An 11,992-nucleotide genomic window follows, 5' to 3' on the forward strand; every position below is an offset into this window, starting at 1 on the left:
TGTGATTAATGTTAGCTCTTACATGAGCCTCGCTCAATCTTGTATACCAGAGAAAAAAAAATCCTTTTAGACTGCTGAGCACCCTCTGAACTTTGCAGATCCTTAAAAACCATTTAGACACCATTAGACATTTACATCCTTTAGAACTATTAAACTCCTCTATACCTTTCAACCCCTTGAGACCCTATAGACAGACGCCTAACACCCTCTCGGTCCTCAACACCCTTGCAGCCCCCTAAGACCGTTATATATATACTTGACAGTGATATTAAGGATTTTGATTTTAATATTCTGTAAATAGAGGTACTCCAAAGCAAATGACCAGCTGTCCTTGGATTTGCAATGAAAACCTAGCTGGCTCACTACTTTGGCTAAACCAAACAAAATACTTGATGTACGATGTGCCCTTGAATAGATGTTCTGTGTGAGCTGAATAACTGGATACAATACAAAACATGGCTGTTTGTGGAACTGTTCGAACGTGTGAGGACATAAAGCTTCCAAGGCGGTGGTTTCACTGTTAGGACATATTGTAGCATGACCCATTAAATGGAGACCTCAAACTAAATTGTGAGCTGCCAGAGGTTTCTCCATATTGTTTTATGTAGGCTACAATGCTTAACGATAACACATTGTGCTTTCTACACCACCCACTTACAATGCCAATAAATCCTGTGCTTCCTCACCTTCATATTCCTCACCACCGCCGCACCCGCTCCCCCTCCAACCACCTGCCCCCCCTTGTCCTGCCATCCCCTGTCTCGGTTCTCCCCAATCTCTCCTACTGACCTCTCTGAACTCCTCATAGGAATGAAAACTGCCACCTGCACTCTTGACCCCATCCCCTCCAGCTTTGTCAAAGCCTCCCTCCCTGCTCTCTCTCCACTTATCATTGCAACAATAAACTCCTCCCTGTCTACAGGCATCGTCCCACCTTCCCTCAAAATTGCTGCTGTTACCCCCATTCTAAAAAAACCTGGTCTAAACCCTGACACCCTAAACAACTTCAGACCCATCTCCAACCTACCCTTTCTGTCAAAAGTTTTGGAACGCGCTGTAGCCACTCAACTCAAACATCATCTCTCTGCCAATAACTTGTATGAAACATTCCAATCCGGATTCCGCTCCAACCACAGTACTGAAACTGCTCTCCTCAAAATCACCAACGACCTTCTCCTCTCCTCTGACGCTGGCAACCTCAACATTCTCGTCCTCCTCGACCTCAGCGCTGCCTTTGACACCATCGATCACACTATCCTCCTCACCCGACTTGAATCCACCTTTAACGTCACCGGCACTGCCCTCTCTTGGATTAAATCATACCTCTCTGACAGATGCCAGTTCATCTCCATCAATAACTGCAAATCCCCCACTGCTCCCCTCCCCCAAGGTGTCCCCCAAGGTTCAGTTCTTGGCCCCCTCCTCTTCATCCTTTACCTGTCCCCGCTCGGTCACTTAATCCGCCGTCATGGTCTCCAATTCCACTGCTTCGCCGATGACATCCAGCTTTTCATCTCCACCAAGTCCGTCTCCACCGACACCCACTCTATCCTGACAAACTGCATCACTGAAATAAAATCCTGGCTTCAAATCAACTTCCTCAAGCTTAACTGTGATAAATCTGAAATAATCATCATTGGCCCAAAAACGCTCACAAAATCCACCCATAACTTTGCCCTCAACATCGACGGTATCCCAGTATCCACCTCCCCTCACATCCGGAATCTTGGCGTCATCTTTGACCAAACCCTTTCCTTCGACAAATACACTAAACAGATCACAAAGTCAGCCTTCTTTCACCTGAAAAACATTGCCCGTCTCCGCTCATCCCTCTCCTCCACGGCTGCAGAAACCCTCATCCACGCCTTCATCACCTCCCGTCTGGACTACTGCAATAGCCTCCTCTATGGTTCACCCTAAAAAATCACCAATAAACTCCAATACATTCAGAACTCCGCTGCCCGTCTACTCACTCATTCCCGGACCCGTGACCACATCACCCCCGTCCTTTACAAGCTTCACTGGCTCCCCATCCCCCAGAGAATCCAGTACAAAATCCTCCTCTTGACATACAAAGCCCTCCATAACCTGGCCCCATCCTACCTGGCTGACCTCCTCTCCAGACACACTCCCACCCGCAACCTCCGCTCTGCTGGTACCAACCTCCTGACCCCCTCCATCCGGACCAAATTCAGATCCTGGGGGGACAGGGCCTTCTCCATCGCTGCTCCCACCCTCTGGAACTCACTACCTCACACCATCAGAGACTCCTCCTCACTCACCACATTCAAAACATCACTAAAGACCCACCTGTTCAACGCTGCATTCAACATTCAACCCACAGCATTTAACCCCTGACTATCTCTTCTCCTTCTCCCTCCTTTTGCTTTAAATATTTCCCTATTGATTCTTGTCTTGTCTTTTTGATTCTTGTCTTATATATATGCCGTATATCGCTGCTGTTTGTTTTCTTGATTCTTGTCTTTTTGCAATTGTTGTTTTCATGTATTGTTATGCATTATGTTTTCCACTCTGTCAAAGCGCCTTTGGGCTTCTGGAAAAGCGCTATACAAAATAAATGAATTATTAATTATTATTATTATATTCCACTGTCCCCTTCCAGTTGCTGATGCAAAGGGAGTATCTTGCAGTACAGGCGTTGGCGCGTGTGTGCGGCCAGGATCGAAGCCTGCTCGCCAGCACACTGCTGCGGTTATTTCGGCATTATGGGCATGAAGCTGCGCTCCTTCGTACCCTCAACAACTGCGAGATCCTTCTGGAAGGTACAGCAGGACGGGCTAGGATAGCCACTGAGTAGATGAGGATAGACTTTGGCTTGGAGGTGCACCATTGACACTCGTCACCAGCCCTTGCTGGCATGTATAATCGAAGATGGTGATGCAAGGTGAAGTTGCAGGGTTGACCGAACTTTATGCATGTTTTAGAGGAGGCCACGACGTTGTTCCGTGCCACCACTCTGGCCAGCACTCTGATGGAACAGTACATGAAGAGTACCGCGTGGCCGTTTTTGAAACATGCTCTCCGAGACACCGTCCTTCGCATACTCGAGTCACGACAGTCGTGTGAGGTGAGCAAACTTTGTGGAAGGTCGATGATGACGTGAAATTGTGCCAATATATTTTGCCAAAATCAAATTGCCATTTCCCTGCTTCTGGTTATTGTTTTAGACTCACCTCGTGTATAACGGCAACCAAGCACTTAACCTCCGTTAGAGTTTTCGTTATGGTAGTATCGCACGGTTGCAGGATGTGGTACGCAGAAACAAACAAGGAGTAGTTTTAATAACAGCAGCCTTAGGCTGTTTATTTCCAACAAGCTCCGAAAAGCTCCTAAAGACTCCGGAAAAGGCTCCGTGAAACTGTAACGGAATGATATTGCTTTGTGATAACCATACTCCAAGAACATATTACAGTTAGTTGCACAGTGAATCAAACAAGGTGAATCAAATGAAAAGGAAACAGACTGGTGACATTTATGTACAGCATGCAAAGGGCGCCAAAGTACAGAGCATGCAAAGAGTTTACATAAGAACATATAACAGACATGCATTTCAATCTTAAATTAACGACATAAATAGAGATGTCGTGACCACTTTAATCCTCTTTAACGAATAGCGCTTGAACACAGATAGGGACACAGAATGGGTGTTGTCACACAGATGGCCCCGTGGTTCGGTATGAACCTCGTATCGCAGTATGGACCTTGCAACGCAGATAGCCTCATGGTTCGGTATGAACCTCGTAATGTGGTAATAGCTTTACAACACAATTTGGGATTCGAATTGCTGTAAGCTTTGCAGAGTGCTGTAAGCTGTACACTTTGCAGGGAGCCACAGGCCTGTCACTGAGCCAGTGGAAGCGCCAAAAGAAAGAAGAAGCGAACATCCGCCCAGATAGCTCCGCCCGACTCGCTCCGCGCAGAGGCTCATGAGATTTCATTATTTAACCTCCCAACGTCATTTATGTTACATAGTGGTTTACTGTTGTGGGCAGTTTACGCAGTAAGAGCAGAATCTTTTTTTTTTTTCTTTGACGAAAAGCAGTTTGTATTATGTACGGTAATGGTCTGCATGATTTACACCAAAGTATGTATTTGCTTATTCTGAGCATAGGTCCTCTTGCTCACATTTTAAATTCTCCACTGATGGAGTCTTTTTTTTATTTTTATTTTTTTACTTGCACTACTCCTTCCTGTACATTTGCCCAGCTAAACCCCTCCAAGCTGGAGAAAGGTGAGGACCTCCTGGCCAACCTTAACCACCTGCTGAGCCTCCTTTCTGAGCTCGTCGAACGGATCTTCCAGGCCACGGAATTTTTCCCCATGTGAGGCTGCGCTCTTCTCCATCCGCAGGGTTTTGGGTGGGTAGGCAGGGACACACGGAGTGTGGAGCAGGTGGAAAAGGATTGTGTGTGACTAATTTCAGATTTTCAGGTGAGCACACACTGGATAAAGGTGTAAATCAAACGGTAAACCAAACAAATGTTTTATGATGATTTTATTAATACTTGAGGTGTTAATGCCCTTCTGGCTCAGCAATTAGTGTCGAGATGGATTTAGCAGTCAGATGGATTTTAATTTTGGAAAGGGGGTGTAGACTTTCTATATGCACTATATATAGTGCATATAGAAAGTCTACACCCCCTTTCCAAATTTTCACCTTTTGTTGCCTTAAAGCCTGGAATTAAAATGCATTAAATCAGACTTTTTCCACCTTTATTTACACATAGTAACCCACAATTTCCAAATGAAAAACAAATTCTACAAATTTCAAAAATTTGATTAAAAATACAAAACTAGATTATCTTGGTTGGATATGTTTCCACCCCACTTAGTTAATACTTGGTGGAAGCACCTTTGATGTGATTACCGCTGCGAGTCTGTTGGGATTGGTCTCTACCAACTTTGCACACCTTGATTGGGCAATATTTGCACATTGTTCTGAACAAAACTGTTCAACCTCAGTCAAGTTGCGTGGGGAGCGTTGATGGACAGCAATCTTCCAGTCATGCCACAGATTTTCGATTGGATTTAGGTCTGGGCTCTGACTGGGCCACTCAAGGACATTTATCTTTTTGTTCCGTAGCCACTCCAGTGTAACTTTGGTTGTGTGCTTCGGGTCGTTGTCATGCTGAAAGGTTAACTTTCGAGCCAATTTCAGCTTTCTTGCAGAGAGGGCAGCAGGTTTTCCTCAAATATTTTTCTGTATTTTGCTCCATCCATTTTTCCTTCTATCCTGACAAATGCCCCAGGCCCTGCTGATGAGAAACATCCCCATAACATGATACTGCCACCACCATGCTTCACAGTAGGTATGGTATTCTTTGGGTGATCTGCTGTGTTGAGTTTGCGCCAAATGTAACGTTCTGCATTTAGCACATGGCTTCAGAATCTCTGGAGTATATTTTTGCATACCTCAAATGGGACGCAAGGTGCGCTTTTTGAGTAATGGCTTCCTTCTTGCCACCATACCGTACAGGCCAGACTTGTGGAGTGCTTGGTATATTGTTGTCAAAATGCACACAATGGTCAGTCTTTCCTATAAAGGCCTGTACCTCTTTCAAAGTTGCCATTGGCCTCTTGGTGGCCTCTCTGATCAGTCTCCCCCTTGCTTGGTCATCCATTTTGGAGGGACAACGTGTTCTGGTCAGAGTCCTGGTGGTACAATACACCTTCCACTTCTTAATGATTGTCTTGACTGTGCTCCAAGGGCTATTCAAGGCCTTTGAAATATTTTTTATACCCATTCCCTGTCTGATTTAATGCATTTTAATTCCAGGCTCTAAGTATAAGGCAACAAAAGGTGAAAATTTTGCAAAGAGGGTGTAGGCTTTCTATACGGTGTGTGTGTGTGTGTGTGTGTGTGTGTGTGTGTGTGTGTGTGTGTGTGTGTGTGTGTGTGTGTGTGTGTGTATGTGTGTGTATATATATATATATATATGTATATATATATATACAGCAATACCCCGTTTTACGCCATTTCGACCTACGTCAAATCCGACTTTACGCCACTCTTCTAGAGTAAATTTCAGTTCAGCGAACGTCATTATGTGCGACTTTACGTCATTCCGACATCATAATAGGAAGTGAAAAAAAATATTTAAAATAAATAAAATGGTACATAAAAAGTAACAATAAAAGAAGCTAAAAAAACAATTAAAAATACAATAAAAAGCCCATTAAAATAAAAAAAATGTACGTATACGTACGCGTAGCTGCTGGTTCTCATTCAAAACAAAGGTGATGCCATATGCATTTTGTCCTGTGCTGTGGTCGCGTGCTTGCTTTGCCTTTCGCTGTTATTTTTGTGATTATTCCTTTACTGTGTAAAACAACCAACGTAACGTGGCAACGGCGAAACATGACGACGATGCCGGCTCGGACGACCGTGACCGTGTCATGTCTTGAGCCGGGGTGCCTCGTCGGGAACCTCGCCGGCATCCGGCGTCGACGAACCGATCGATGTGTTCATGTGCACATGTGCATGGATTTGCAAATGCCTGCCTGTACGTCGTCGTTTCTGCGTATATCGCATCGTCCAAAAAAAAAGAAGCAAGCAACTTCGGCCGCTCGAGGAAAGACGGGGCACGCCTACGACTAGGAGGCGAGCGTCGATCCCTGGGGCGGCCGGGTTCACGGAACCCTGAGCTCGTTCGTTCGTCACAGACGACACGACACGACCACCTGTGAAACTGCTCGGACACGTTGGGTAAAGCACGCCGTGGTGAAGCGGGCCGCGGAGCCACTCGGCACACAAGCCAGCTCACGGTCGACACGTCCGTGCCGGTTACCCTGTTCGAGGAGAAGACCCGACCGATAGAAAACAACGGAGGGACTCCCGGCGGGGAGCGGCAAAGATTCAGGGCGAAGCCGCAGCCTCCTCCAGTTATTTACTCTAGTTTTACGGTGTTTGTCTTCATTTTAAGGCATTACGCCCGGTTTACGTCAAAAACCGAGTTACGTCATTGCTTATGGAACCAATTAATGACGTAGGCCGGGGTATTGCTGTATATATATATATATATATATATATATATATATATATATATATATATATATATATATATATATATATATATATATATATATATATATGTATGTATGTATGTATATATATATGTATGTATATATATATGTATGTATGTATGTATGTATGTATGTATGTATGTATGTATGTATGTATGTATGTATGTATATATATATATATATATATATATATATATATATATATATATATATATATATACACATATAAGCTGAGTGAGTATATAGCTGCTGAGCTATATACAGCGTGTATAGAGCATATATAGCTGCTTAGTCAAAAATTTAAATTAAATTTTGTTAAACAAAATGATTCTATGTTTTATTTTTTTAGCTCCAATTGTTTATTTGTTCTATGCTTAATTTCAGAGTACATTGAGACATTAAACTGCGTAAATTTCAATAAAAACAAAAAATTGAGGTGTTTTAAAACTTTTTACCGGTAATATATATATATATATATATATATATATATATATATATGTGTATATCTATATATATGTGTGTATGTGTATGTGTATATATATATATTGTTGTGGATATGAGAATGTTTTTTTATTTTGTTGTTGTGGTAAAATGTTGTTGTAAAAGGTTGTTGTAAAATATCACCCCTCCTCCCTCCGTTTGTGGTTGTATAAAGGTCAAAGGGCGTTTCCGTAGTTAGTCCATAAAACATACATGCAGGACACGATATATCCTTTCTTTTGACAGTTATATCTTATTCTGTGTATTAGTGTAAGGCTGTGTCTTCCATTAATTGAAATACTCCATTGCACCAGTGAAAGAGATAGATTCCCTTCATTCCCATTCCCAAAACCTCCATTCCCCCTCTCGTCACTGCTGAGCCCTCGATTACCAATTACCTCCGATCCAATTGCCGCCATTAACCACGAGGCATTGAGTCGGAGAAGAAAGGCGTGTCGCACCTCGTCAGAGGGGAGGAGGGGCGCGCCCGCCCGTCGCCATCCAGGGCGGAGCCCGAGGGTCGCGCGACCAACCAGGGCCGAGGTGAGCACCCCCGATGGGCGTGTCCAAAGCGCCGGGGGCGTGATCGCTGGGGGCGCTATAAAAAGCGCAACCGGAAGTGAGTAGAGAGAGATGCACTCTGGGTTGGACTGAGTCGGTCGCAAAAGAGAGAGAAGGGTTGTTGAGGGAGAAGAGTTGGTTGAGGAGTTGGTTGCAAGGTTGTTGGTTGCGGTGAGGAGTCGGTGGTGAGGAGTGAAAGAAGCAAGGAAGAGTTGAGGGTTTGGACCAGACAAGTCCTGAGAACGTAGCGGACAGAGGCCGCAGCCGCAAGACCACCCAACCGCCAAAGGGGGCCTGAACGGCGGTTTGGAGCAGGGCCAAAGAGGAACGGCGGCTGCTGAACGCGCCGGTTGTGCTGCGGGACCCCCCCTTGGACCTCTCCCTCTCCCTCCAGCCATCCACCTTCTGCCATTCCTATCATCAATTCCCCGCGTGAGTCAGTGTTCTGTTTGTGCTGTCCTGGGTTAGTTAAGTCTGTAGATAAGCTAAATTTGCACTGTGTCATCTGCGTCTTGTACTTGTAAATAAACTGAATTGCTTTTTGTTGCTTGTGTGTAAATAGTAAATAAATTCAGTAGTAATATTTCAAACCTTTTGTCTTTCGTCTTGGCCTTCTTTTTCCTCTTTGCATTCGTCGCCTTTGTCTTTTCCCCATTGGGCAGCTACGGTGCGATCCGGCCAAAGTCTGGGTGAATCGGGTGAGTTTTTGTTAGGTCGCGGTTTTAAACCACCGCTCGGTCTATAACATCATAACCGCGATCTGTAACAATTGGTGTCTGGGAGTGGAATTCGGGTCCCGAACCAAATTTTTAAAACATCTAAAAAAAAAATTTTGGTCAAAATTACGAGCTGCCGAAATTTGGTTTTTTTTAAAGCAAAACCCGAATTTTGAAATCGCGCCATGGCTGTTCAAGGCGACGGGATGCCGGTGGGAGAGATAGACGGGGTAGAATCGACCCAGGACTTAGGAAAAAAAATGGTGGAGGAGAGTAAAGAAGGTGTGGTTGCGGGAATATCAGGTGCACAAAATGGCGCTCTCACGCACGAGGTATCAGGCGCGCAAAAAGGCGCCTCGTACGAGCGCGCGGCAGCCGAGCCCGCGGTGCCAACGGCCTGGGATCCATTTCTTGCAAATATGTTGAAATTTTTGACCCAGTGGGATGAAGAAAACAAAATGTATGCCCAGGGGCTCATATCCAACAGGGAAATTAACAACATGGGTGTTCAAATGACTAAGGAACTAAAAGAAACAACGAACGGAATGAGGGCCGATAGGGAGGCAAGGGAGCAGAGGGACAGAGACCGCAAGTTGGGCGAAAGGGTCCCAGGGGTGCACGGGGAGGTAACGCGTGTCGAAAAGCGCTGGTTGAGCGAAGCGGAGGAAAGCACGGGTACAATGACGGGGGTAGAAATCGCGACACGGGGTTTGGAAAAGCCGGCGACCGATGAAGTAGAGGGAATTTTATTAAAGCCAACAGTCGCCGAGGTTAATAAAGAAAAAGCAGTAGCGGGAATTAAAATTGAAGAGATGACGGAGGTAACCCGGGAATTGCAGGGAGAAATGGATTATGTACAAAGTCCCTGCTCAAATCATGATGCTGTACTCGCTAACCCGAATGGAAGTTTGCAGGTTCGCGTGGAGAAAAGGATCCCCCAGGTGAGTCGTGCTGTATATTGTGCGGGTAGATTTTGCAGGAGGATGTTTAGCGACAAAAGAATTTTCGCGCGCTTGGGATCGAGGAAGCATCCGGGCGTTGGTGAAGGGTCCCGTGTGAGTGGAAATGGCACGCGTGGGAGGAAAAAGTGTGCGTCGGCGAGTGGGTGTGTTATAAAGTGTGGGAGTGAAACCGAGTGCGAGCGAGAATGCACGTCGGGGTGTACGGCGAGTGACACGAATAGTGAGTTGGTGGTGGCGCAGGTGCGAGAGGGCACATCGGAGCGCGAGTGTGAAACCGAGTGCGAGCGAGAATGCACGTCGGGGTGTACGAAGTGTGACACGAATAGTGAGTTGGTGGTGGCGCAGGTGCGAGAGGGCACATCGGAGCGCGAGTGTGAAACCGAGTGCGAGCGAGAATGCACGTCGGGGTGTACGGAGTGTGACACGAATAGTGAGTTGGTGATGGCGCAGGTGCGAGAGGGCACATCGGAGCGCGAGTGTGAAACCGAGTGCGAGCGAGAATGCACGTCGGGGTGTACGAAGTGTGACACGGAGAGTAAGGTGGTGGTGGAACGTGTGCGAGAAAGCACACCTGAATTGGTCATGGCGCGGGTGTGGGAGAGCCCATGTGAGCGCGTTAGTGGGTGGATGCAAGAGTGCACGCCCATGGTGAGTGTTACGGAGGACGTAACGGAGGAGAGGTGTGGACCGAAGTGTGCGCAAGAGGTGTGGTGTGTAACAGAGAGAGCGTTGGTGGAATGTACGGACGGCGTTGGAACGCCAGGTTTTGTGAGGGTGAAAGGGGTAGCGTATGCTTGTAAGCATGCAAGTGAAGCATCGATGGTAACCGGTTTAGTGGTTAGAGCGACGGATAGCCGATGCGAGCACTCGGTGCGAGGGGTGCTTGGTTGGGTGCGAGGCCCGGCGTCGATCGAAGCTGCGTCGTTTCTCTTCGAAGCGTCGTTGCCGATTCGGGCTTGGCCCCGCCCCACACGGTCGAGTCCGGGCTTTGTCGGGCGAGGCGACCGGTCCGGTTCGAGGGCGAGTGGGAGGAAGCGGAACGGTGCCCCCTCGTGGGGACGGGGTTCCGACCGGGGGAGATGGAGCCATCGGGCCCGGGACCGCAAGGTGCCGCGCCGAGATGGTGCGTGGAATCTCGGTCCAACCAAACCACCTCCCTTGAACCGAAAGCCGGACGGATTCAACCTGCAGGCAACCAAACCACCCGAATTCATTGCTCGGCTTTACGAAGCCGAGTTTAATGATGTCATGACGCACCGAGGCTAGGATATAGCGGACTGTGATGATGGTGATCGTGATAGTAATAGTGTTTTGGGCCCAAAATTAGAGAAAAACAAAATTTGATGATTGGCAAAGGATTGGCAGTAATGATTGGCAGATGATGAGTAGTGATTGGCAAATTTTTGATTGGTTGGAATTTAGGTGTACAAAATTGATAGTGAGAGACCCCCGATGTGGTGGGATGGCAAATCCACCATCCCTCACAGACGTGGGGCAAAGGAGCTATAGTTTATGGGGTGTATGGCAGTGAAAACTAGCCCGGGTGGGTTAGGTTATATTGTAGGGATCTAGAAGAGATTGACATTAGGTAACGTTAAGGTTAGTTAGTGACTGATACCTGTAGTGGGGACGCAGGTAGATTAGTGTGGATGATAATGACGTGGGAGCGCAATAGTTTAAAGGGACGACTGGGAAGCGCAAGTTTCAGAAGGGAGTAGTTAGCTGAGATGATGCCGTGTGTGTGAGGATTGAACAGGTGAGAATTGGACAGGTGTGATTGCACAGGTGTGCAACTGAACAGGTGTGTGGAGCAGTGTATGAGGGAGTAGTGGTGATTGTGTGTTGTGTTGACCAACTGGTCCAGGAAGAGGAGGAGGGTGCAGGTGGCACCAGGTAGGATTGCACAGGTGTGCAACAACAGGTGTATGTGGTTGTATGGAATAAATGGTATGGAGTAGTGGAATGGATGGTAGTGGAGTGAGAATGGTGGAAATTGTGGAGTGGAGTGGATGGTGCAAAGGTGTGAATGGGGGAAGAGTGGACCCCCATCACGGATACCCGGGGCGGGTAGTGTAAGTGTTAGGTAGAGGGTACAGGTAAATTGTAGTTGGATATTGGCATCTGTGGTGCGGGTGACAGAATGGTAAGTGGATGGGTGCGTTGGTGTTGTGGAAATGGCTGGGCGTGTAGCCTGTTAGTGTGTGTAGTTGGTTGGGCGCTCCACCACTG

General features: G+C 46.7%; 1 protein-coding gene across 5 annotated transcripts in view; it reads left to right on the forward strand.

Moving 5' to 3' along the window:
• RASA1 (RAS p21 protein activator 1) overlaps window positions 1–11,992 on the forward strand; it is a 165,136-nt gene that overhangs the window by 89,108 nt on the left and 64,036 nt on the right. For 4 of the 5 annotated variants that reach the window (XR_010985305.2, XM_068123035.2, XM_068123032.2 and 1 more), the window contains exons 17-19: window positions 2,624–2,783; window positions 2,946–3,088; window positions 4,228–4,343. Coding sequence is in view for 3 of the 5 variants with exons in the window: in XM_068123035.2 (XP_067979136.1) it covers window positions 2,624–2,783; window positions 2,946–3,088; window positions 4,228–4,343 (419 nt within the window). In the remaining 2 variants the exon portion in view is untranslated. Of the gene's footprint in view, window positions 1–2,623; window positions 2,784–2,945; window positions 3,089–4,227; window positions 4,380–11,992 lie in introns of all 5 variants that reach the window. The other variant, XR_010985306.2, reaches the window with a different exon arrangement.

The sequence above is a fragment of the Myxine glutinosa genome, chromosome 7 (genome assembly GCF_964187855.1).
Source record: "Myxine glutinosa chromosome 7, kmMyxGlut1.1, whole genome shotgun sequence".
Taxonomy (NCBI): domain Eukaryota; kingdom Metazoa; phylum Chordata; class Myxini; order Myxiniformes; family Myxinidae; genus Myxine; species Myxine glutinosa.